Source organism: Anastrepha ludens, chromosome 3 (genome assembly GCF_028408465.1).
Source record: "Anastrepha ludens isolate Willacy chromosome 3, idAnaLude1.1, whole genome shotgun sequence".
Taxonomy (NCBI): Eukaryota; Metazoa; Arthropoda; class Insecta; order Diptera; family Tephritidae; genus Anastrepha; species Anastrepha ludens.
Genome location: NC_071499.1, coordinates 107,119,980 through 107,147,353, shown reverse-complemented (window position 1 = coordinate 107,147,353; position 27,374 = coordinate 107,119,980). Strand labels below are relative to the sequence as shown.

The 27,374-nt window shown below is 36.7% G+C and overlaps 2 protein-coding genes across 2 annotated transcripts; both read right to left on the bottom strand.

Moving 5' to 3' along the window:
- Positions 1–368: 368 nt before the first annotated feature.
- On the bottom strand, positions 369–7,616 carry LOC128858720 (general odorant-binding protein 19d-like). The gene is made up of 5 exons (XM_054095200.1): positions 7,510–7,616; positions 7,330–7,449; positions 7,169–7,260; positions 658–791; positions 369–602 (listed from the first exon to the last, which is right to left on the bottom strand). Exons 1-5 carry the CDS (start codon positions 7,559–7,561, stop codon positions 530–532), a joined length of 471 nt encoding a protein of 156 aa, XP_053951175.1. The 5' UTR covers positions 7,562–7,616; the 3' UTR covers positions 369–529.
- Positions 7,617–20,870: 13,254 nt separating this feature from the next.
- On the bottom strand, positions 20,871–25,931 carry LOC128858722 (general odorant-binding protein 19d-like). The gene is made up of 5 exons (XM_054095203.1): positions 25,807–25,931; positions 21,556–21,622; positions 21,403–21,491; positions 21,184–21,320; positions 20,871–21,125 (listed from the first exon to the last, which is right to left on the bottom strand). Exons 1-5 carry the CDS (start codon positions 25,861–25,863, stop codon positions 21,047–21,049), a joined length of 429 nt encoding a protein of 142 aa, XP_053951178.1. The 5' UTR covers positions 25,864–25,931; the 3' UTR covers positions 20,871–21,046.
- Between the last annotated feature and the right edge of the window lie 1,443 nt (positions 25,932–27,374).

Here is a 27,374-nt window from a genome sequence, read left to right as displayed (position 1 = left end):
TGCTGCGAGCAGCTAGCGATTTCCGCTTTGCAAAACGATCGTGTGAAGTAGTGCAGCGAAAACAGCTGGAGCGTATGGATGCGGGCGGCGATAAGCAGATGCGGTTTATTTATTTAATGAGCTCGTACAAAATGTATAAACCAGGCGAAATTCGAGTTAATATGTGGAAATCAAATTGACAGCTTCACGCAAATGTTTGGCACAACAATGGAATCGTTGGAACTCCTGCAGGCCATACTGGAGTACAGCGCCTGCATGTCCCAGTTGCTGGACGTAATTGAGCAGCAAGAATTGGAGGACTATCTGAAATTTATTAAGTATTTTTTTGTGTAGTCCACAAAACTCGTTTATTAAAAACAAAAAACATAGATATTGCAATAAAGTGGACAATCAAATAAATTATTTAAAATATTTAAGTTCATAATAGTAAATAAAATAATTGTAACTCGTACTTAAATGCGTGTATACGTGTATATGTAAATATAATATAATTTGTTGGTGAGTGCATTTAAGTGCATAGAGTACAGCGTTAAATATTGGTGACGCCTTCTCCCTTCAGTTTGTCAAGGACACACATCGCTGCGACAGATGCGCGCTCACAACTACAAAGAAATATGAGTGAGTATTTGGAGTTTTAATTTTAACACCAGTCAGTACTTGTCAGTTTCTTTTTCAGTTTCCTCGGCGCATTTTTGGAGCACATTTAGCAGCTTTTCCTTCTCAACTTGAGGATGGATGATCTCGAATATGTCCACGAGTTTTTCTTTATCGAGAGAGTTGCTTGCATTAAACTGTAAATATTAGGGAAAATAACGCATTTTTCTAACTATGTACAATAGACTGGCCGCAACTTTTTTTTGTGGAAATCCATAAATTTTCGGGTCTTAAAACATGAGGTTAGGAGTAATGAAAAACGGTGTAATTTTTTAACCCGATCCGATGATGCCTAACCGTGCCCATTTGATCCCAAAGTATGGACAATTTCAAAAAATCACAATCTTTACAAAAATTTTTTTTTTTCTAATTCATATAATTTAATTTAATATGTATATACTTAAAATATATATAATTTAACTTTATTTATATAATTTATTTTAGTTTAATAAAATTTTAATTAAAGAACTAGATTGTCTATTTAATGAGAGATGTTTTGGTGTAAGACGGATAAAATTGCCTGTAGTGCTCAACAACTTGCAGTACGTACTGTTTATCTTCTTCATTATAAGTAAGCGATCTGTTGTAGTCTGTGATCAATTTCAATGCTCACTCTGCAGCGTCATTAACTACAGACAAATGCTGACAAATTCATTTTCCGGCTATATAGTCTTCACTTTCTTGCCATGTTGAAGGATCTGATTCCAAAAAACTTGTTTCAATTCCTAAGCGGGTAAAGAATGTTTTAGTTCTTGATGAAATAAAATCAACCAACCGCCTCTTCCGATAAATGCCAGAAATGATTTTTAATTTTATGTAACAAGGCATTGGATACATTCTTATCGAAATATACAATCACATCTTGAATGAGCTTAAGGTCATTTTGTGGAGCAGCTATTGGATCCACACAACGAAACCAATATGGAACGTAGATGCAGGTTAAAAAAATACAAACGCTTCTTAGACTCTTTATCCCTGAAGTCGTTAACACGAATTGCTCGCGAAACAGAAACATTTTGTAGCAATATAGGCACTTCGACATAAACCTTGCGTGTGATGTTGCACCACGTGACCGTACTTGTGAAAAATTTGGTACGTCTTCCCCAACAAAGAGCAACGATAGTTGTAGTAATTCTTTATAATCGGCACGAGTGTGGTGACTATTTAATGCAGTTAGACAAAAATTCTTAAATATTTCCACTTCAGCTATTGTAAAGACTTTCCGAACTTCATTTTCCGATATTCCACTTTTGAATGACTTAGAATTAATGTGTTTCCAGCTGTTAGAGAAACGATTGAATAAGGGAACTTCTGGTGCTAATGATTTGCCAGAATTTAGTTCGAACACTGCTTTGACTAGCAACTCACTAACATGGTGACGACAGGGAAAGAAAAGTAGATTTCGGCCCAACCTTTTTTCAAGCAAGAACACTGCTCCATTATTAACTCCCGTATCAGCAGCTGTTGTATCAAATGATACAATTTCCACTAAATCATCGAGCTTCCACTTGCACAAAAAATTATGTATTTCTGCAGCTATTGCATCTCCCGTTGAACTTTCAATTTTTGGTATCTCCAGCAGTTTTTCCATATTTTGTCCTGTGACAACGAGAGACAATCTATCTTTCTTTTCTGTGCCTCGGATTTCTGCAAGCAGCTTGCCATCCCAGTGAAGGACAAAAACGTCGGGAATCTACAAACAAGTAAAAAGAAAGTTCAAGAATCCAAAATTTTATAAACATATTCAGTAAAACCATTACATTGAATCCATTAATAATCTCTTGAGCTTGTCTGCGACGATAATCGCTCCTCATCGAATGTAATGTTGTTCGATTAAGAATTAAATCTTCCATTTTTATTGACGGCGTTCCATTAACATTTTGCATGGTATTTATGAAGGCAGCAACCGTTGCACTCACCAAATGCATGGCATCTCTTGTTGAGAGGTTACATTTGTCCATGCATGCAAGCATTCTATCATCAATAAAATTAATTTTTCCTCGATTTACCTCTTTCGGTAGTAAATTAATGTTACTTCCGTCTGTATCGTCGCCTTCATTCATATCTTTTGCTGCATTTTCTTCGCCAGCTGAAATATCCTTTTCAGCATCCTCGGTATCAGAGACTTCAAGAGCATAATTAGCTTCAAATGGGATCAAATATTAAAAAGAAGAACCAGTAAAGCTTAACTTTAATAAACTTACTATGAACTATGCAATGTCAAATATGAAGTTTTGAATTTTATCCTTAAACTCTGCTTCATTTTTACGACACTTCTCGTTAGGAGTCTTGGAATGATTTTGTAAATTTCTCCATTCCTCGTAACGATTTTTAAGTTTTTTAATACAATTTTTTTCTTGCGCCGTGGGAATTATAGCTTTTTTCCAAAATTCAATGGTGGCACCAATCGTGTATTTAATACTGCTTTCCAAAGTCAAGTTTTCGTGCCTCATTTTGTAAAACAATAATTGGAGCACCTGTTTCATTGATGGCAACTTGGCCCCCAAAATAACACTTTCACATTCACCCACAAGATATATTTTTTGCTCAGAACGTAATCTTTTTTTCGGAATGCCTGATAACGATTTTGAACTCATTTTTTCACTAACTAATTACTTTTGTACTATTAAACGCATAAGACAACTGAAACTGAATTAAAATGCAATGCAAAGCTTACTAATTCAAATGTCGAGTAAAAATTCAAAACTTTTAGCGTATTCAGCGAACACAACAGTTGATGAATTGTTTAGTGATCGCCAAAGTGTTGATTATATAACAAATTTTTATTTTTATTATTATAGTAAAGTGTGAAAAATTACTTAAAAAGTACCTTTGCATAAAATTTAAAAATAATTATTTCATTTAGCAGCTGGCTCAACACACCGTTCATAAAACACAATTTCTATTACTCAACTGACGGTGACATATTTTCCACGTATTACTAATCAGTTATGTGTGCTGAAAGCGCCTTTTGTCAGGTGGCTTTCGCGATATAAATTGGGCCATACCGCAATAAAGTAAATAAGATCATTAATTAAAATCGCATCACGTCAATAAATATAAGATTCGAACAAAAAAATTGGAAACGAAAAAAAATTAGTAAAAATTGTGATTTTTTAGTAAAAATTGTGATTTTTTAGTAAAAATTGTGATTTTTTCAAATTTTCCATACTTTGGGATCAAATGGGCACGGTTAGACATCATCGGATCGGGCTGAAAAAATATACCGTTCTTTATTGCTTTCCTCATGTTTTGCGACCTGAAAACTTTTGTATTTTAAATTTTTATTTTTCTCCATACAAGCTGCGGCCAGTCTAATGTACAATAACTTAAATGCCAATTAGTAGACATGAATTCTGCCAACTGCACGAACAAAATAGAAAAGATAAGATGTGAGAGATATTTTATTCCGCACAAAACCACATCCAGTTCAAGCTGCTTTAAGACAACTAAAAGTGTACAGGGCTGGGACTTAGCGTAAGTGTTTCTTTTGCGGCCATACCAGATCGAGATGTGTTCTTCTTTTCGCGACATGACATCGCATGCGAGCAGCAAGTGTGATGCTGCCTCTGTGGAGAAGTCGCACAGTCGGCAAAAGTTGTTTGGTCATATTCCGAGCCTGCTTAGAGAGCTTCGCAGAGCGCAGTGACTAGTGAGGTTTATAAGTTCTGTTTAAAATTATACTTTCACAGTAAGGACTTTGCATGGCGTAATCCCACAGTGTGGTGCCAGTTTTAGTTCTACAGACTGTGATCTCCTTCTGCTCAGCACTTCTTTGATGGTGCTCCAGAAAAGGTTGAGGTACTGCTAATTGAGGTCACAACCTATTTGAATAACTCATCAACTACCTTGTACATAAATAAATAGAATAATTCAATGCTTTCTATACTTGCACGCAAGCTCATCGCCTCCTTATTTTCGAAAATTTATCGCACTTTAATGGCCCTTTTAGGTTGGGTTAGGTTAAGTTAAATGGTTTTCCAGACAAAGCTCCCACTTGGACAGAACATCAAATCATCCATTGTGATATCTTACAGAGAAAAACAGAGCTGAAAAGGGAAGCTTTTCCGTAGGAAGGATGCCAATCGAATGCGGAAATTCAACAGGCGTGTGATATCTGTACTGAATAGCCGCCAGTATACGACCATTCGGTAATGCACAGGTTCGAATTTCCATGCATGAACTTCAAATAGGTTAGGTTAGGTTGAAGCGGTTGTCCATTGTAGGACACCCTCAGGCTCATGGCCCATTGTGATGCTGCGTGGGGAACTAGCCCCTATCCCTCCTGAAACCAATGTGTGCTATTGAAAAATTTCGCAAGGTCCTTAATTTCGACCGAGCCGTGGTCTTCTAACTCGTTGAAGAAATGTTCGCCAAAAATGGCGAGTCTACGTCTGGATAGAGCAGGACAGTGACACAGAAGGTGCGGGATCGTTTCTTCCTCGTCTAGACAACTTCTGCAGAAGTCATGTGTTTGCACACCCATTCTCTGGGCGTGCCTACCGATTAGGCAATGCCCCGTAATGACAGAAATCAGTGTGTTAAGACTATGCTTATCTCTTCTAAGTAGAAGTTCTGTACGTTTAGCATTGAGAGTCGGCCACATCTGCCGGGCTATTTTGCAAGTGGCTTCGTTACGCCATCTTTCGTTCGCTACTCTTATAATTTCCTCGCAGATACGTAGTCTACATGTTTGCAGGGGTATACCTATATCGTTGTCTATGTACTAGGATGGGTCGATTTGTGGGGAGCCAAAAAAATCGCCCATTGCTCTGTGAAAATCATATTCTAGGGATCAAAATAAGAAACTTTGCCGAAGGAACCATACCTCTAAAACGAATTATGAATGAGCGATTTTTAAATCGGTCCGTCCTACTATCTACTCATCAGTCAATTTGGTGCCGATTTTCGCTAGTTCATCGGCTCTGCAGTTCCCCTCAATGTCGCAATGGCCAGGAACCCATGCTATCATTAGGTGAACAGGCTCAAGTTAAACGGAGTCTGGGGAAATGAAGTAAGCACTGGACACTGTCAGATATACCACCAGTTGTCGGAGCGGTGCACACTGTTCTCGATGCCGGTGGACAATCGGGTGCCTGTCGTTAGCTTCGGTAGGAAGTATGATGTTTTGATTCCAGATAGAGATCAATGGTTAAGTCCAGAGAACCTATTAACGGGATACCAGCACACTTTCTACACCGACGGATCCAAAACCAGCGATGGAAGCGGATCTGGATGGGACTTAGACGAAGACACTAAGTACTCCTATGTCCCAGGACAGATGGCCATGGTAGATGGTATTCCTTACGGAAGTCTATGCCATCTTAATTGAGAAAAAGTGGCGGGGCAACAGTATTGGAATTTATAGTGACAGTCAAGCTGCACTGAAAGCCCTTCCTAACCCATGCTGCTCTTCGAAGTTGGTCGGTGAATGTAAAACAAAACCTAACAGTGTTGCAAAACACAACAAAGTTAGTCTTTTTTGGGTGCCTGGACATTGTGGTATTGCAGGGAACGAGTTGGCTGATAAATTGGCAAATGAAGGCTCTGCAAGAAGCCACTAGGCCCTGAACCCTTTCTAGGTGTCAATTCCGCATCGATTCAACTATGGATTGACGACTACATGAGGTCTACTCACAGAGGTCGTTGGTCTGAGTTGAACTCGTGCAGAGTAGCCAAGTGCTTTGTGAAAGAACCAAACCGGAAAACAGCGACCTTCCTCCTAAAACTCAGCAGCAAGGACCTGAGAGTACTGGTGGGTGTAATCACAGGGCACAACGTCTGTGATCAGCATATGGCTACCATGGGGGTGGTGGACAGCCCTATATGCCTATCCTGTCTTGAGAATGACGACACTGCAGAGCATTTTCTCTGTAGCTGTCCTGCATTTGCCAGAATCAGACTTAGGCTATTGGGGTGCGATGTTCTGAGCATGGATAAACCTCATATTCTTCCTCTTCCGGATCTCTTAAAATTCATCAATGAATCCAAGAGATTTGTGGAAAAGTGACCTCAAACTAATCTATCCGTTTTTACCATCCACCTTCTATATTTCCTATCACTATTCTTTCTATTGATTTCTATTCGGGTGTAGTATCTACAATGGTCTACTGACTGAGTGCTTGGGCTTGTCCAACCCCCCACAAATCTAATCTAATCTAAAGCCACCGCCATGGGCTGCGATCACATCGGCGTCAGGTGGCTATGTCTAACGAGATAGAATGTCCACTAAGTCTGGAGACCAATGCGACGACTTAACTCTTTCTAAGTCAATGTCTAATCTTTACTGAACGTAAATTGATTTTCTTATAGAAATTTGCTGTTGATAGGATTTACTATTTGGAAAGCGGCAGCTAAGCAACTTTTAGACTTCTTTAGAGAGTGTAAAGCTGCATGCTATACGTGGAGCTAAAATCGCCCTATTGTCACACAAAAGACATTCTAGGTCGCATTGTCCTTACCTTTTTATATTATCTATTTAGAAAATAAGAATGTAAATTTGGTTTAAACTTACCAATCCGTTCTTTCGCATAATACAATAACGCAAACACTTCGTATTGTGCATTATATTATCACGGGAACCCTTTAATAGCTCTTCAAAGCCTTCTGTAATGTGTGGCAACACAACAACAAATTAATAATAATAATCTAACTTTTAGGTCATAATATACACACCATCGGTTATTTCTACTTTGACCTTCTGAGCCGCATCCTCGTAGCAATCCTCAATAGCAGCCTCAGTCATAGCACGCAGTGGGCCATAATGGGGCGGTTGTAAGTCAGCCAATAGGATTGCTATAATTTATTTACGAAGAAGTTATTGAGTAATAGTGGCTTGTATTTTTAAACACCTACTAGGCAGTGACGTCATTGTGATAAAAATCAAAAAAGAACTAAATGCTGTCATTGTTTTCCACAGATTAGCTGGAGTGTTACGAATGACAATCGGATTTCAACTGAAAGTTAAAATGCATTTTAGCAACACTATTCGGTGTTAGGAAACCAGTTTAATGGTGAAGCTGGGAAAATTTTTCGTTCTGAGATATGAGCACAATGATGGTGAGAAAAATTTAAATTGCTTTACGTGTAGGTGCATCGTGATTCTAAAATAAATAATTTATAGTATTTCTATATTAGGGTGGTTCTTTCACCGCTTATTGGTGATGTACCAGCCTAATATATACAAACTATTATAATAATAATTGCTATACCAATCCACGCCGTAGCCGAATGGATTGGTGCGTGACTACCATTCGGATTTCACAGAGAGAACGTAGGTTCGAATCTGGGTGAAAACCAAAATTAAGAAAAACATTTTTCTAATAGTGGTCGCCCCTCGGCAGGCAATGGCAAACCTCCAAGTGTATTTCTGCTATGAAAAAGCTCCTCATAAAATATCTGTCGTTCGGAGTCGGCTGGAAACTGTAGGTCCTTGCATTTGTGGAACAACATCAAGACGCACACCACAAAGAGGAGGAGGAGCTCGGCCAAACATCCAAAAAGGGTGTACGCGGCCTCGTATTAGTCAGTAGAAAATATTTCGTCACAGTGCTCCTAAAGCAAGGGCAGGGTTTTTGAAAATGGATCCAAGATTTTCCAACGTAGAGTATTCGTATATGACCTCTAGATTTCAAATTTTCAAACCCCGAAATCGTACCTGATCCTATTTTAAAGATAGAGTAAGTTTACCTGTGGTAAATCTAGTTGAAAGATTTACATTACTTATTTTCAGTTTAAATGTGCATAGGTTCATGTCTACGCCAGATAAAGATCTAGTAGGCCTTGCCAGGCTAGACGTTTATTTGTACATTTCACAATATCTAAAAAGTCACTTGTAGTCTAGCAGCCATCATCTCAACAACACAAATACCTGTAATTTAAAATAAACTCACAATCCTAATATAAATCACCTTTGACGCAAACATTTTGGTCCTATTCAACACTAAAAAACTGAAATAATTTTTGTTAAATTACGAATAAAAAAGGCTTTGCAGATATTTTCAAGTAGTGTTTGACTTGTTTAGAATGGTGCAATGGACAATACGAAAGCTTGTTCTCACGATGAAAATAGACGTAAAGTCTGCGGACCTTGCGGTACAAAAATTTCTTTTGGCAAAAAAAAGCCGAATAAATTTCTTATAAACGAAAAGTATGAAACATTGATAAAGAAATTTATAAACAAAGATTATGATTTAAATAACGAAAAATACCCCCTTAGCATATGCAGAACTTGCTACCTCACACTTTTTGATGCAAGTAACAACATTTTTACAAGACCTTTTCCAGACATGCCAGATTACAATAGTTTGGTTTTACCTAAAAGTACTCGCACATCTATGGACAGTTGTAATTGTTATGTATGTTTAACAGGCAGATATAAAGGTCATGAGAAAGTAGTAAAGGGTAAGGGTTGTAAACGAAATTTCGAAACTAAGATTGATACAACTAATGGTCTTTATGGATCCTCAAATATTGACAAACTTGCAAAGAAAGACAGCCAAAAAAAGGAAAAAACTAATATACAAATATGTAAAAAATGCTTACAAGAACTTGGTAAAGGCAAAAAACATTCATGTAATATAATAATATTCAAGGCAATGCTTTAAAAATAATAGAAAAACTTCCTGATGTCAAGCAAGAAATCGTTGCGTCAACTATTATTAGAACCAAAATTGATTCTGAAGACGATATAAATCGACACATTAAGAATAAGAAAATTGAGTTGAGTACGAAGGGTTCTAAAATGAGAGTTGTTGTTAATCCTAATGAAAAAAAGGACATTACGTTCAGTGAAGAGCGTTTGGATAATTTGCGAGTAAACCTTGGCTTATCCAGTAATAAAATGAAAAGCATTGCTAACTTTTTAAGATCAAATGTTGGAAGAAAGTCAGTACCCGTTGACTATAAGAAGCACATGTCAGAAAAATCGAAACTTTTACAAGATATATATAAAAAAGATAAATACTTTTTTGATTGTGATGATGCAAAAAAAGAAGAAAGACCAGTAGTTTACGCAAATGCAGAAGAACTTTTTGATGCAGTAATTATGGAAAGAAAACTTGAAGGGAATGTTTGTGTTAAAGCAATGGCTGACGGGGGCCGCGGATTTTTTAAAATTTCTTTATCAATATTTCAAGAAAATTCTGATGGTGATGATTTTAATTATGATGATTTAACAATTCATGATAAAAATCAGAGAAGTCTTTATTCTGAGGGAGGTAGCGCAAGTAAGAAAGCAAAATTGATGAGCGTGAAACGAGTTATACTACTATGCATTGTACCTAAGATAAAGGAAACGTATGAAAACGTAAAACTTTTGTTTGACATCACTAAAATAAATAACATTCCCTTCAAGTTCGTTTCGGATTTTAAATTGATGCTTATCATAAATGGCCAACAGACGGCATCTGCAATGTTTCCTTGTCCTTATTGTTTTGTTTCACTTAACGACTTGAAAGAAAACAACACATCTGGACAGGAAGATGTGCTTTACAATCAATGTAGTTCCAATGCAGATAATTTTGAAAGCAATGTTATCAAACTGAAATCATACGGAGATTTAAGAAACGATTATGAACAGTTCAATCTTGCTGGTGGAAATAAGAAAAACAGCAAAGAGTTTCATAGCACTATTAACCTCCCTCTATTTACCGAAAGTGATGACATCACTGTGTTAGAAAAATGCGTAATTCCTGAATTATACGTGCTAATGGGCTTCGTAAACCATCTGTTTTGGAAAGGTTTAGTACCCCTTTTGGGAAAAGATAAAGCTTTGATATGGCCAAAAAAATTAAAACTTATTTCCAAAAACTACCACGGAGATTGTTTCGAAGGCAATGCATGTAGGAAACTTTTAAAAGAAGCTCACAAACTAAATGATCCTGAGATTTATGAAACTGTGGGATATTTAAAAATCATACCTTTTACCAATGCTTTTGTAATAATGAATAAAGTTGTCGATTGTAGTTTTACATCTGGAAAAGTAGGACCAGAACTAAACGTTCATTTGGATAAGTTAAACAAAGCTTTGATTGCTTTACATGAAATTGAAGACATCTCAGTAACCTTAAAAATTCATGTCTTAAAACCCCACATTATGGAATGTCTTCAATTCATAAAACACAATGATGGTCTAGGATATTGGTCCGAGCAAAGTGGAGAGTCACTCCACCGTGAATTCTCGCAAACTTGGGAGAGATATAAAATAAATACAATCGAAGATGAGTTATACTTAGAGAAGCTTTTTACAGCAGTTGTAGAATTTTCATCACTTAATGCATAATCAAAATTTTGATTCCAAGGAGTATCGTTATCGCTCAAGTTTTTATTTAATAATAACATTTAAAAAAATCAAAAAAAAACCAAAAAAAAAATATAAAAAAACAAAAAATCAACCAAAAAAAATTTAAAAAACAAAATGGGACCAGGTTACCACTACGTCCCCGTCGTTGGTCCTGGGTTACGCTGAAAGTGGTTTACATTTAAGTACATACATAAGTAATACATACATTTATCTTTAAAATAGGATCAGGTACGATTTCGGGGTTTGAAAATTTGAAATCTAGAGGTCATATACGAAAACTCTACGTTGGAAAATCTTGGATCCATTTTCAAAAACCCTGCCCTTGCTTTAGGAGCACTGTGTCGTGGCGCATGACGTTTTATTTTTTCCTAATCACAAAATTATTTTAGTTAAGTTTTCTTATAATTCAGTGTTTTATTAGTGTGTAGAAGTGATAAATATAAAGAAATGAAAACTATACGAAATTTCGTGTTTGTTTTGTGATGAAACGGGTCATTTAGTGATGAATCCAAAACCACAATCATTTATAAATATTCAGAGAGCAGCAGATCGGAGAAAAGATGACATTAGTGAGAAAATTAAAAATAATACAGACTTTACTGAATACAAATGTACTTGGCATCGATCTTGTATGGCAAGTTACATTAGCGAAGAAAAGATAAGACGTCGAGAATTGGCACTACAAAAGCAGGAGAATGTTTCTATTTCTACCTGATCTGCAGAAGCTAGTGTGTCAGGTACTCAAGGCACTTGAAGGTCATCAAGAAAAAATTTAAAATATAATAAAGATCTAAAATGTTTAATGTGTGGTAAACAAACAAGAAATAAAAACAAAACACAAATAGTGCTCCGAAATGTCGGCAGCGGAACAAATCTTAAATAAAAAATGAACGATTTGTTCAGAAAAATAAAAAAATATCCAATCCTATTAAAAAAACGAAATTTGATAACTTTGTGACTGCTTCTGAGAAAGGAAGTAAAAATATTTCTAGTAAAAAGTTGCAAGATGCAACAGATATAAGTATCTTTCAAAAAACATTTATGTTGGCTAATCAATGAGGATTTGACACAAAAATTTTAGCATCTTACGAAATTTTGGAATACTGCAAATACCTTTTTGACGCAGAAGGATTTTACAAAATCGGAACTTGCTCATGAAATTGAAAATAATTATAAATGTGGTACAAATAAGCGGCAGGACGTTTCAAATTTACAAACTCCAAAAATTTATATTGTTGATGGTATGGCACTTGTTCATCGAATCCAATTAAAAAAAGAGGTTGTCTGTAAAGTCGGTTTACTGACGATAGTTTAACGTGACAACGTCATAAGAAAATATTGATGGAATGGTTGCAATTTTCAAAACAAAATTTTAATTTTATTTGTTTGATAGATATTTTGTATGGATATAGGAGGTATAAGAGGTAAATGGAATTGCAATGGAATAGGTCAAGTTACACTTACACAAACGTGAAAATTAACGAAACATTTATCAAATTCATGAAAGATATCTTCAATTTCGATTGTGCATCAGACGTTAATAAGTCAACAACACTAAGAGGCACCAATCCTCGATTTGCCTTTTTCAAGACCCTTTACACTTGAAACACTCCCTTTCATTTCCTATTTTTTCTATTATCGTCCTATTCTCAACAGAGAAATGGTTCAGTACCATGCACACAGGAAGAAGGCATATGCAAATACAAGTATGTGAATTTATATACCTACATATGCGCATATACATACATATATAAGCTCACTCAAGGAGGACAGAGCCAGATGTCGAACGTTGCCGAACGCGGGGGCCGATTGTGCTCTTTGTCGTTCGTTCCGCGCTTTCGCTTGCAGTTCAAGCACATTAGCTTACATTTGCTTGCGTACGGAATAGATTCGTATATTTGATACTAGCAACCCGCCCGGCTTCGCAAGTGTATAAAATATATACCTTATGTCACTCACTGAAAAAATGATTAAAATCGATCCAGTAGTTTTGGCTTATTCATTAGTGCCCGTGGCCCGCACGCGTTAAATTTGGAGTAAAACAATTCCCCTTTCTTTATAGCATGAAGATTTCCTGCTATCTGTGGAATATCTAAATTCATACCCTACACCTTAACATATTAACTTTTTGCATTTTTACATATGTATTTATTTTATTTTTACAACAATTACTACATTACAGAATGTCTTTATATACAACGTTCATAGCCTTCTTGTCATCAGACAATACAACCATGTTTTCTGTAGAGGTTACTCTTGAAAGAGCGACATACAGTTGGCCATGTGAAAAACAGTCAACGCTCAAATCTAAGCCTGCAACGTTGAAGGTTTGACTCTGAGATTTATTAATGGTCATTGCAAAAGATGTCTTTACCGGAAATTGTGAGCGTTTAAATTGGAATGGTAGATCCGATGGTATCAGAGGGATTCTGGGAATCAATACATCTTCGCCGGTACCACATCCTGTGAGTATTGTGCACTCTATTATGAAAGTTTTCAGTGATTTTACCAGCAAACGCGTGCCATTGCAAAGTTTAGGTGGATTTAGGTTTCTTAATAAAATAACAGGGCAACCTATTTTCAGCTCCATTTTGTGAGGAGGGAGTCCAGACGGTTTCAAAGAATTTAGAAATTCTGTAGGAAATTGAACAGCTTCTTCCAAATCGAGAACAGTATCGACCGAGTAGTATATTTTCGTCGGCGCATCAATCTTTGAAATAATCAAGTTATTTACTTTATCTACTTGTTCGTTAGTTGGTGACAGAATAGCTCTTTCTTTAAACCAAGATATTGTCTTATAACTTATGTTATCAATGTCTGGATAGACATTGTTGACTAACTCTTGGATATTGTCTATTAAAACACAAAGGTTTTCTAGGTTAATCCTTCCCTCACTTTGTGTTAATTCTCCATTGCCAACTTTTAGCAGCATCTCTGGAAATAGCCTGTTCTCACGTGAAGATGACGAAACCCTCATATTAGTTTTAAGCTCTAATTTATTGGCATGCAACCAAAGGTGGGATCTTTTTAGCGAAGCATTTATTTCGTCAGCACGTGTTCCTCGAGTCACAACTGGTAGGATTTGAGAACAGAATTGTACATCCACCCATAGGTGCATTTTTGTTGCGCAAATCGCGCATTGTCCTATCCAGTGCTTCCACAGACGTCTTGTTTGACATGGTAGCTTCGTCCCAGGCTATTAATGAGCAGCCACGCATCAATTTTCCTGTATTGCTCTGCTTAGAAACACTACAGACGCTGTTATCATCATCGCTGGCGATTTTCAGCGAGAGCTTGATTGTAGAGTGTGCGGTTCGGCCTCCTTCCAAAAGAGTAGCGGCAATGCCGGATGACGCAACAGCTAACGCAATTTTTCCGGTAGATCTCAATTACTAATTACTGATGAAATATCTTGAAAAATATTGTTTTTAATTATATGCTGTAAAGAGCCATATACATAGATCTATATGAAAACAACAATGTATTTAAGGTATTTAATTGGATAAGGATTAATGTTGTACCCATTTGTTGAAATCGCTTCGAAAATAAGCTATTAGTTGTCGTAAAAAGTAAATGACAAAAAATGTTATTGTATGGAATCGATAGCAAACTAAACGCGCTCCGAATCAATAAAAACTATTCAAAAACTGTATTTTAATTATGTGCGATTTACTGATATAGAACCTGAAAATAGCGGTTTATTTCGCTGTAAAATTGTATGTACATAATATATAATTACATGGAATTCAGTACATACATAGATACATATGTACATACGTCCGAAATGAAATAATGCGAGCGACTCGTAAATACATACATACATAGGTCACCATACGATGTAATTCAACATTAATGAGGTGTGGTGAGATTATCGCTTAACGCTGTTGCTTCATTCGGTTGACAGCGAAAAGAGCTGCTTTTGTTTAAACAATTTTGGTTAAATAACAAATAAATCAATTTTTTTTTTCATGCAGGACGAAAGTAAATATTTCAAAGTTAAACTTCAAGAAAGTTTCATTTTAATTGGTTGATTCGTTTATGATTTATGGCCGTGAAAACAAAAAATTTATGTTTTTTTGCCACATTTTGACCGATTGCCACGCCCCCTTTATATATTTCTTCACATTATATAGATATAAACCTTCCTCTTCAATCAATCTATCTTTTAAAAAAATCCGTTGCGTAGTTTTAAAGATTTAAGCGTATAAAGGGACATAGGGACAGAAAAAGCGACTTTGTTTTGTAATATGTAGTGATGATGTCCATATGACTTGTATGCATCTTTACATATAGATTTGTTCTTTTCGAAAATTGCGCGAAATTGTATATGTATATGCATGTTTTTATACATATATTAGTATACAACATATCCTATAAGGTATATGGTAAATATTACCATACATTTTTTCCTCCTTCATATATAATAAAAAAAATTAATAATAATAACATTAAAACAACAGGTATTATTAACAAACTTGGTTTTATTTTAAATTCTTCAAGTAAATCAAATTAAAAATAATCAATAAGAAGGCATATGCAAGTACAAATACGTGAATTTATATATGTACATATGCGCATATACATACATACATATATACGCTCACTTAAGTAGGAGAGAGCAAGATGTCGAACGTTGCCGTTCGTTTGCTTTGTTCGTTCCGCGCTTTCGCTTGCAGTTCATTCAAGGTAACGGCAAATGAGCAAGGTAACGACACATTTTTTCGTGCGTGCAGCCGGCTAAATCGAATTATAAGACGTTATCACGTCAAAAACATTCTGCTCATATCATAATTCTTAGTGCTGATACAGATGTTTTTATTCTTGGAATTTACTTTTGGAATAATCTAAATGTCTAGGTTGTTTAGGTCTATGGTTTGAAGGTTCTTATAAGAAAAAATACATTTTAGGGTGTCATTTAGCTGCTCAATCCCTTGGCGAAAACATTTCTACTATTTTGCCAGCATTACACTCTCAAAGTGGTTGCGATTCGACTAGCAGATTGGGCTCAAAACAAATAGTTTAAAAGCTGCATCGTTGGATTTTGTGCAAAATGGTCTAAGGCATTTAGGAAATCCATACCTAACAGTCGAACAGTTAACGGAATTAGAAACCATTTTCACCTATCTTTTCTCAAAAAAAAAAACATTAACTGCTGATGAACTTCGCTATAAATTAATTTGTCAAAATATCGGCTTCGGCTTAAATTTATTACAAGTAATTTGCACATCAGATGCTCTACATTTACATTTGTTAAGAGCTTCAGCACAAACATATATAGTTTATGGATAAATTCAGACCAAACAGTACTACAGCCTATTGATTACACCTTATTAGGCTATGAAAAAAAAGATGGTAAATTGTATCCACGACAATTGACGAAGCGACCATTACCGGAATTGTTAATTCAACCCTGCAAACGTACATCTAATTATCAAACAAAGGCTTGTTCTTGCAAAAATTTACAACTAAATTGTATTTCGTTGTGCAAATGTATTAATAATAACTGCCAAAATAAAAAAGATTAATTATTTGTATTTTTTTGTATGACTTATGTTAAAATGTTCTTTTTCCTACTAAATCATTTTTTATCAAAAATATTTGTTTTATTTTTTACTCTTTTTGATTGACTAACTAAAATTATCTTTAGTCATAAGAATATATTGAATTTTATCACAAAAACAATCATTGAAATGGTTTCAAAGCACTTGTTCAGTCCATTTACTTGAATACTAAGGGGGTGGGGTAAAAAAAAAAAATGGGCCATCAAATATCTGTAACAAATATCATAATCTGCAAGCTTTTCTGAGTTCAAAACTATTTTTAGAATGCGGTCCTCACATTTTGCACACTCAACTCCATACAGCCCCCGCTCTAAAAAGCCACATTTAAATAAATTGCGCAAAGAACTCCGCCTCGATTTTGGATGGGACCACATGGCTTGAAGTTCTACTCGTTCCCAGTGAATGGAAAAATAGTATAAGGTTTCCCAATAACAGGTGTTAGGTGGTAAACAGGAGAGATGATTAACGATTTTTTATGGCTAGAATTGGATAGTATTGATCTGGGCGACAAAACGGCGCAACGTGTCACACAAGCTTACGGGAAAAGTTTCCGGAGCGTGTTATCTCTCGAAGAGGTGATCACAATTAGCCACCGGGATCTTGTGATTTAACACTTTATGACTTTTTTCTTTGGAGCCACGTGAAAGAGAAGGTCTACGCCAATAGCCCAGAGTCGATTCAAGACCTGAAAGATGGAATTCATGAAGCTATCGAGGACATAGGGCAGCCACTTTGCAACTCGGTTATGGAAAGGAATATTCATGAAAAGGATATTTTTATGTAAGCGTGGTCGTGGTGGTCATTTGCCTGATGTTAGTTTCCATTATTAACGGGATACCTTCCTCTTTATAATGAAATAAGCATCCGATCATTTATATTAAAAAATAGCATTTTTATTGGAATATCAAAAAAACACCTCTTAAAAACCCCTTTATTTAGTGAGGAAAATAATTTCAGTTTGGATAGACCAAGTGAACAATTTATATTTCCATGACTTAAGAAAGGAGGTAAAATACGTGAGTCGACATTACAGGCGTCAAGGTGGTGGTATAGTATTTTTTTTTTGTTTTTTTTTTTTCGGTGGGTTCAAAATGCCTTCGCACTTACAGCGACGGTCGTGTACTGCGTTGAGTGGTGTGGCCACTAAAACTCTCTTCTTTTGGGAAGACACCCTTCCCGCAACTACTTTCGGCATTACTTCGGGAAGGTCCAGAACGTCACCCATAAGAAGCACCTATTCTATTCACCCATGTCTGGGTCCACCATATTTGTAGCCGACTTCATGCTATAGGCTTGCGAGTCAATGACTCAAGTGTCCGTGGTTGGCGTCGCTGTTATGATATAAGGAGTATTCTCGTACAATGAGGCATTTGAATTAAAAATTTTGGGCTACAAAATTACGGAAAGTATCTGCAAATCTCGGTTGGAATCATCTTTTTCAGAGATTCGTGAAACATTTGCACCCATTACTTTGATTTCTCAACAGTATCCTGGACACACTTCAAGAGTGGTCAAAACTGGGATTGCGTCCCAAAACGTTGAAACTCTAGCATAGCCACCCTATCTAAACATTATCGAAAATCTATGAGGATGGCTTTCTCGTAAGGCTTATGAGAACGGGCAACAATTAAAAGACAAAAACGCTTTAATTCGCATCACTAAAACGGCCTGGTTGGAAATTTCATAAGGCTATCTGAAGAATTTGTACAAATCCATTCATCAGCGTGTTTACGAAGTAATTTATAAACCAGGTGGCAGCACAAACTATTAATCTTAAAATAATATAGGTCGTCGAAAAAGTCTTTTCGTATTTCTAATCAAACTTCAACTCATTTTTTTTTTATATTTATAATGAACTTTATTAAACCAAATATGTACCATTTTGGTCGACCACCTTTTGCCATTTTTCTTCTAGAGACTTTATTCCATCCGTGTAAAACTTTTGTGGTTTCTCGGTGAAAAACTGCGACAAGTAATTTTCACAGGCATCTCTTGAAGCCAACTTTACTCCATTAAGGGAGTTCTGCATTGACGGAAACAAATGGTAGTCCGATGGTGCAAGGTCAGGGCTATATGGTGGATGCATGAAAACTTCCCAGCCAAGCTCTCTCAGTTTTTGCCGAGTCATCAAAGATGTGTGTGGCCTAGCGTTGTCCTGATGGAAGACGACGCCCTTTCGGCTGATCAGTTCTGGCCGTTTTTTTTTTCGATTGCTTGCTTCGATCTCATCAGTTGTTGACAGTAAAGTGTAGAATCAATCGTTCGAGCAGGCTGAAGCAGCTTATAGTAGATGATTCCTTTCCAATCCCACCAAACACACAGCATAACCTTTCGAGGCGTCAATCCTGGCTTTGCGACCATTTGTTGAGCTTCACCACCCTTGCACCATGATCTTTTTCGCACATTATTGTCGTATTTGATCCACATTTTGTCTCCTGTTACCATTCGCTTCAGAAATGGTTCGATTTCATTTCGTTTCAGCAAAGAATCGCAGATGTTAATTCGGTCCATTAAATTTTTCACAGACAATTCATGTGGTACCCAAACATCGAGCTTGTTTTTGTAACCAGCCTTTTTTAAATGGTTCAAAACCGTTTGATGATGAATGTTTAGTGCCTTAGCGATGTCATGGCAGCTTATGTGACGGTCCTGGTCAATCTTTTCCATAATTTCATCGACTTCTTCAACGATAGGTCGACCGGAGCGAGGTGCATCTTTCACATTGAAATTTCCAGAACGGAAGCGAGCGAACCATTGTTGTACTACACGAACTGATACAGCATCGTCTCCGTAAACTTCACAAATTTCGTTGGTGGCTTGCGTGGCATTCTTCCCTTTTTTATACAAAAATTTCAAAATATAGCGAATTTCTTCACTCATTTTTGAACAGCTATAACTTTTTTTCAACTTCTCCGAATTTAATTATTTTTTGGTTAAATGAAGCTTAAAATGTCACCTTTCTAACACCATATGATTGACACAATGTGATTGGTAGCACTAGAAATAGATGACTCCAACGACATCTATTGACAAAATACGAAAAGACTTTTTCGACTACCCAATAAATGTAAAAAAAAACAAAATGTCCTATATTTGTTAGTATTTTTTTCATATTTGGCTAATGTCTCTATTTAAGTGAATCAATAAAACAAGCAAAGTATTACAGCAAAAGTTTTACTACTGTGAAATACCGTTAGATGAAAAAACATTCTGATGCATGTTTATTTTCGAACAAAGTACAGTCTTCATTTGCGTTACCAGAAACTTTTGTGCCACCTGATCATTTTTTTATATCCTTGTTCACTCCGCTTCGGGAGCATAGGGCCTCGTCAAGACTCTTTCATCGTAGAGCTGTTGTTTTTGCGTCAACCCATGTGATGTCGGCATCTGCTGGCACGCGCAAAATTGGCCTTCTCCATGTGATTTTTGACCGACCGCGCCGTGGCCTCTGCTCCCTTGCGGATTTCAGTCCAGTGCCATACACTCGTGATGCTATCTGGTGGTTTTCTAAGCATATGACCATCTATCGTCATTTGCAATAGGATGAGCTCCTCATTACTTGATCTTCACAGCGCGTCGCTGCTAATAGTGTTCGGCCAGAATATTCTGCAGATGATGCGGAGGCATTTGTTGACGAGAGATTGTTGTAGCCTCTGTGTGTTAGAGACAAGCCATGTTTAGCTTCCGTACAACTATACGGACTTCACACATGAGCTGAATATTCGCAGTTTAGTGCGTCTGGAGATTTGGGAACTCGCCCATACTGTATGTATTCGGCCGAACGCCGCCCCTGATTTGTTTAGCCTGCAGTTAATAACTTCATCTGCTCCGCCGTCTGGCGTGTTGGTGCAGTTTTCAACGAATTCCACCGGACACCCGTCAATCATTACAAGTCTTACCTTATTGTGGTTGACTCTCATAGCCTTGGTATTGGCGCCGTTGACCTCCAGTCCGGCAGTGGGGGCCAACGGGACTAGTCTGTCCGCCTTCGCTTGCATGTCAGTGAGTTTGTCAGAGAGGAGGCACATGCCATCGACGAAGTCCAGGACTTCAAGATATCTAGGGAAACTCCATACCATGTCTTTTTTGTGCATGGTCAAATGGCTCATAAAATCGTTTAGGACGATGTCAACGAGAATGGCCTTACGCTTTGACGGAAATGAGCTCATTCCTTTCTCTGCTGCCAGCAGATAGCAGATGCAGCATCGAACACTTTCAGGGCGATGGCCCTAATGATATGATTGAACCTACAGAGTTTGAAATAAAATTCTTTTGCTATCAATGGCTAGTTATGTCCACGTAAAGCTCGTACAACTCAGAATTCTTTCCTCTTCTATATAACTATTTTCCAATGATGCTTGTATAATACTTTTTTTAATATGTTTACATATCACTTGCAACATTAAAACAGAGAGTACAGAGGAACAGCCAAACTTATAAAATAACCAATTAATCAATTAAAATTAATTCAAAAGCCAAAGTCGTCTTCACGCATTTCCAATTAAGTTTCCCAGCTAATTGATTCGTTTCAAACACGTCCCAGCTTAAAACCATTCTCCTCAGCTTTGCCGTGTATGCACATGCGATATTCCTCGGCTGCCTCACAACTGAAATATTTAGAAATGTAAGTATGGCATTTTCAGTGAAGTATGAATTACTACTTACTGGTCCTCATCCACTTCAATATCCCCACAAGCCTCCACCACTTCCTTGCCCAAGTTCTGTTGTTCCTCATCGTCGCCATGTATCTTCTCCAGGATATCTAAAGCCTTTTCCTTGTCCATTTTGCCTTCGTCATTCAACTTAAATAAAATAAGAACACAAGAATATAAAATTGTATACAGTTCGAGAAATTCGATTGTAATACAAGTAGATTCAACAGACCAAACCGAAACGTTTCATGACACATGCGTGCAGACATTTGGCCTCCGAACTGCCAGCCGGCTCATGATTGAACATACTGTCAACATCAGCTGCAAAAATGGAGAGCATTGAGTGTTTATTTTTTGTGATTGTACTTAAATTGTTTTTGTTTACCATCTGTGGCGCCAACCTCATCCTTACATTCGTTGGCTACAGCTCTGGCCTTCTCGGAATCATGACACTGGTTTCCAAAAACGGAAAACGAAAAGAAATTTAATGGAATTTTAGTTAGTTTGCTTTGCTTTAGATTACAATATTTTTATTAAATACAGTTTTTATGCAATCAAAGTAACTGTGGATCATTTTCTTTAAAGAATATGAATAATTTCGAACAAATCTCGCGCATCCGTGTTTGTATCTGGGCTTAACGCTAATTTGTCATTTGCCGCTGCTGGGTTTCAGAAAGTGGGTGTAGGGCCAACTTCACTAGTGGCCTTATCACCTAATTCTTCACTGCTCGAATGCCCACTACGCGCACTGTGCTGGCGAAGAGTGGGTACAATTTTAGCACTCGCCTTGGCACGGGCTGTTTCCAACTTCATGCGCGCTTTTTTTATTTTTCCACTTATTACTTTTCTGCATTTGCAAGAGTTATTACAGTTTCCATCTTCTACAAAAGGTTTAGTGCATGGCCTTTAACTTACGCCGCCGATTTACAATAAAAGCAGAGTTTTCACTAAACTCTATTTCTAAAAGAGCTAAGAGTTGCCCGTTAATTAGAAGGTGACCTCTACTTAACCCATTTTCTACCGCCGTTGCGTTTTTGCAACAGCAACTTTGAACTTTTGTGACTACAGTAAAAAAAAAGATATCTCTAAAATGTTATATTTTATGTTGTAATTTGGTTTTTTGACTTTATAATTATGTTCTAAGATTTTTTGTGTGCGGATATGTTCCAAATCAGGACAAGTGTAGAAAAAAGTGTGCAAAATAATAACTTTTTCATAAAACTGTTTGAGAACTAAAAATTGTTTTTTTACGTTTTCTACTAGTTTCTTAAAAATAAGATATGAAATAATAACATTATCATACCAGCTGCTAATGCAGCTGAAGTTTTCTTGCAAAAATAAACGCAACGCTGGTTGAAACGACTCATATGACTTCAACGTTTTGATGACATTATTTTTGGCGGGAAAATTGATGTTTATGTCATTTTCATATGGCAATTTGTACCATAAGTCCTATTATTTTTATTTATGCAAGTAAAAATACATTTAGAAGTATTTCGTTGAAAGCTTTTATCGTTTTGGTAAGACTAATGTGCTCTTGATATTTTTTGTCAAAATTGTGTACCCTTACTTAATTCTTTATTGAAGAGTAATGGATCTTCGACGTTTTTTAACCATTGGGGAAATAGAATCCTACATAAATACTTCGAGCAGTGAGGATGAAGGCGAAGTAGTTTCAGCTAAATGAATGAAAATTGTTAAGCCTATTTCGAAAAAAATAACTTCTGTCGTATATATTCCACCAGCAGATGTTGATGCTGTAAGTGACGATGAACTTATTGACGATAATGAATGACGTGGAAAATATTTATTCGTAGTAAACCAATTCGATTTGGTTTCAAGTATTGGGCTCTTTGTTCAGACAGCGGTTATTTATATGCAGTAGCACCATATGGAGGATCGAGTGTACCTTATGACACGAATGTAGGCTTAGGCGCTTCTGTTGTTCTATCATTGTTAGAAAACGTTCGAAATGCAGATAACCATGCCATATATTTTGATAATTTTTTTTCGTCATACTATTTGTTTTGTTTGTTGAGTGAAAAACGTTTCAGAGCAACAGGAACTGTAAGATCAAATCGTCTTAGAGGTGCAGAGAAATTGCTAAGCACTGGAAAAAAACTGAAAAACACCAATACGACTACTGCTCCGAGATAAATAATAAATTATTTGTTGCTCGTTGGCAAGATAATGCAGAAGTAACAGTCATTTCTAATTTCAACAAACGTAAAAGATGTGCTATGTGTCACTCACAAACTGTTTATGAATGTAAAAAATGTAATTTGAGATTACATCCAAAATGTTTTGATGAATACCATACAGATTTAGGAAATAAGAAAAACTAATGTTTTTTTTTTAAATATTGCAAAACTAATATATTACATTGTAAACTTAACAAAATAAAACTATATTAATAAAGAGAATTCAAAAAAATACTACAACTCTGCGTAAGTTATATTATTTCTATGAATAAGATCACAGCGTTTCAACCAGCGTTGCGTTTTCGCAACAGTCTTTCCTGGTGCATTCGGAAGACCTATTGGTCTGAAAATTTGTAAAGGTGATCAGGAGGCCTTTAATACCGGTAGAAGATGGGTTAAAGATCTGATGACTCGTTTCAGGATCGCTCCTTGCGTTTAAAGATCGCAATGTATTCCTCAAATGTATTCCTATGGATAGTCAGAAGGCTATCTTCTTGAAGTAGCTTTCGACACCACGGTCTGCCGAAATGCGGAGCTACAACGGATATGAAATGATATGTAAGCCATTGGTAGGTTTCTGTAGAAAGGGTTGAATGCTGACAAGGCTCCAAGAAAGTGAGTGCATTTTTTTAACATAAGCAGCTGGAAAATGTTGCTAGAAAGGATGCAGTACTTCGTTCAATAGTGACCTCTAAGTGGATTGAGTCTCCCAAGTCAAAAAGTTCACCAAATTAATAAAAGCTACTTAACTGCAGCAAGTTGGTATGCACTAAATCGTCTCTCGAGCCCTAAATCTCTAATAAATAAACTCGCAAATGAGCTCACCCCGAAGCTCAGTTAATTCAATCGCTCTATACCGTCTACCAAAGCTACTGAAACTTTAGTAATTGCTCTTCGGATTTTCTAAAACGCTTTGGCGGATTCTGTTCTTATTTTCCTAGAGGCCAAAGATTTTTTCGCAAATTTCCAAATCTTTAGGGGATGTGCGCCTCCACGTGCTACAAATAGAAGGGCCTGCCGTTAAATCGTCTCCGAACGACATATATCTGTGATGAGAAGCAGAACTACACTCGGAGGCTTATTGTTGTTGTTATAGTAGCATGAACATTCCTCATACATATACGGAGTGACAGTCCCTATATATACAAGTATAAATAATTGTCGCTAACACCCTTTTCGGCTATTTTGCTGAGTTCCTCCTAATATTTGTGCCGTGCGTCTTGATGTTGTTCCGCAAATGGAGGTGCCTACAGTTTCAAGCCGACTCCAAACGGCAGATATTTTTATAAGGAGCTTTTTCATAGCAGAAATACATTCGAAGGACTGTCATTGCCTACCGGGGGCAACCTATGTACCTATATTAGAAAAAACTGTTTCTATCGATTTGCTGTTTCATGCAATGGTGGTCACACACAAAACCACTTATTAATATATTATAATCGTACTCGGATATATACAAGCATTTACAGAAAAGAAGTTCCAGCTACGATAATCGGCCTCTTCAGAACCATTTACGAAAACTCCGAACTGGCAAGGCTGCTCACTGTGGCCCCTTATCTTCGCCATCATCCTAAACAACGTTATGAGCCAATTGACCTTGCACAAAAAATACATCGTATGGAGTTTCACCAGATATCTTGAAGACCTGGGCTTCGCCGATCACAGCTGCCTCCTCTCTCACAAGCTCACTGGCATACAAGCGAAGGCGGACTAGAGGTCTACATCGCCAAGCCAAAGTCTAGGAGAGTCAACCACAATAAAGCAAGACCTATAATGGTTGACGAGTATCCGGTGGAATTTGTCGAAAGCTGCACCATCACGCCAGACGGCGGAGCAGATGAAGTTGCAACTGGAGGCTAAACAAAGCAGGGGCGGCATTTGAGGCGAATACATACAATATGTGCGAGTTCGCAAATCTCCGGACGCGCTAAACTGCGAATATTCAGCTCATGTGTGAAGTCCGTATTGTTGTACGGAAGCTAAACATGGCTTGTCTCTAACACTATCGCACAGAGCCTACAATCTTTCGCCAACAAATGCCCCCGCATCATCTGTAGAATATAGCCGAACACCATTAGCAAAGACGCGCTGTGTAGATCAAGGAATGAGGAGCTCATCCTATGTCATATCAAATGCAGAAAGTGACGGTGGATGGTCACGCTCTTAGAAAGTCACTAGATAGCATCACGAAAACGATGAAAGCGTCTTGTCGAGGTCATATGTTCCCGAGCGGAGTGAACAAGGATATAAAAAAAAAATATATATATATACATATATATTGCATTTTTTTTCATTTTAAACAAGTTTTCTACCACTATCCCCTAGTCTATTCACTCAACCACTGAACTAAAATTAATAAAAGCCGGCACAATAAATATATTTCACTTCCAGTATCTTTAAATCTCGACTCCTCGAAGCTCTCATATCCTGATTACCTCCGCGTATGATATGAACGCCGCACACAAAATCAGGAAAATATTAAGGAATCTCATATTTTTAAGAATTTGTGTAATTTTTTTAATTAAACTAACTTAGGCCACCGCACTTCGGATATTAACTTCTTCAGACAAGTTGCAGTCCTTTTATATACTGAAATCATGTGACGATCGCCGAAAGCAATTGTTATGAACTAAAAATCTTCACAAGATAAAGATTGCGTGTAAACTCAAATTAATCAAAAATACATATACATATTTATTTAATTATATACATACATACATACATATAAATGTGCATACGGGCATACATTTTTGAACAATTAAAGTGGCATTACGTTGGCAATTGATTGATCTAATCATTCGATTAATGAGACTCAAGCAACAAATTCTTAAAGATTTTCACGTAAGTATTAACTATCATAATTTGTGCTACTACTGAGTCTCTGGTGGCCATGTCATTCGAAGCGTATGCGAAACACAATAGAAAATGAAGTATTTAGAATTCTCCTGACTATAGATAATTGTTGTATAACTAACTGATTGAGTTTAGCTCTAACTTTTTAATTATCGATTGGTACTAAGGAAAAAATGCCAAAACTATTCTTTATCCTTTCAGTGAATACAAGTTTTAGCATATCGGTTATAGTTTTTCAAGAAAAAGGTTTGTTTGTTATAATATTACGAGTGTTCCTTTATTTGCCCAATAGACAGACATTTAATACAGTCTAATAGAATCTGTTTATGTTGACTTTATAAGCCAATAAATGGCAACTGAAATCATAAAGCCAATTTTTTTTTTTTTTAATTAAGTCAAACTCAGCAGAAGAAGCGGAGAAATTTGAAAAAAATACAGCTATTGGCGCGTTTGCAAGGGATCAATTTATATTATACTAGCAACCCGCCCTGCTTCGCACGGGTATAAAATATATACCCTATGTCACTCACTGAAAAAATGATTAAAATCGATCCAGTAGTTTTGGCTTATTCATTATTGCCCGTGGCCCGCCCGCGTTAAATTTGGAGTAAAACAATCCCCCCTTCTTTATAGATTTCCTGCTATCTTTGGGATATCTAAATTCATACCCTACATTTTTGCATATTAACTTTTTGCATTTTTACATACATATGTATTTATTTTATTTTTACAACAATTACTATATTACAGAATGTCTTTATATACAACGTTCATAGCCTTCTTGTCATTAGACAATACAAACATGTTTTCTCTAGAGGTTACTCTTGAAAGAGCGACATACAGTTGGCCATGTGAAAAACAGTCAACACTCAAATCTAAGCCTGCAACGTTGAAGGTTTGACTCTGAGATTTATTAATGGTCATTGCAAAAGATGTCTTTACCGGAAATTGTAAGCGTTTAAATTGGAATGGTAGATCCGATGGTATCAGAGGGATTCGGGGAATCAATACATCTTCTCCGGTACCACATCCTGTGAGTATTGTGCACTCTATTATGATAGTTTTCAGTGATTTTACCAGCAAACGCGTGCCATTGCAAAGTTTAGGTGGATTTAGGTTTCTTAATAAAATAACAGGACAACCTATTTTC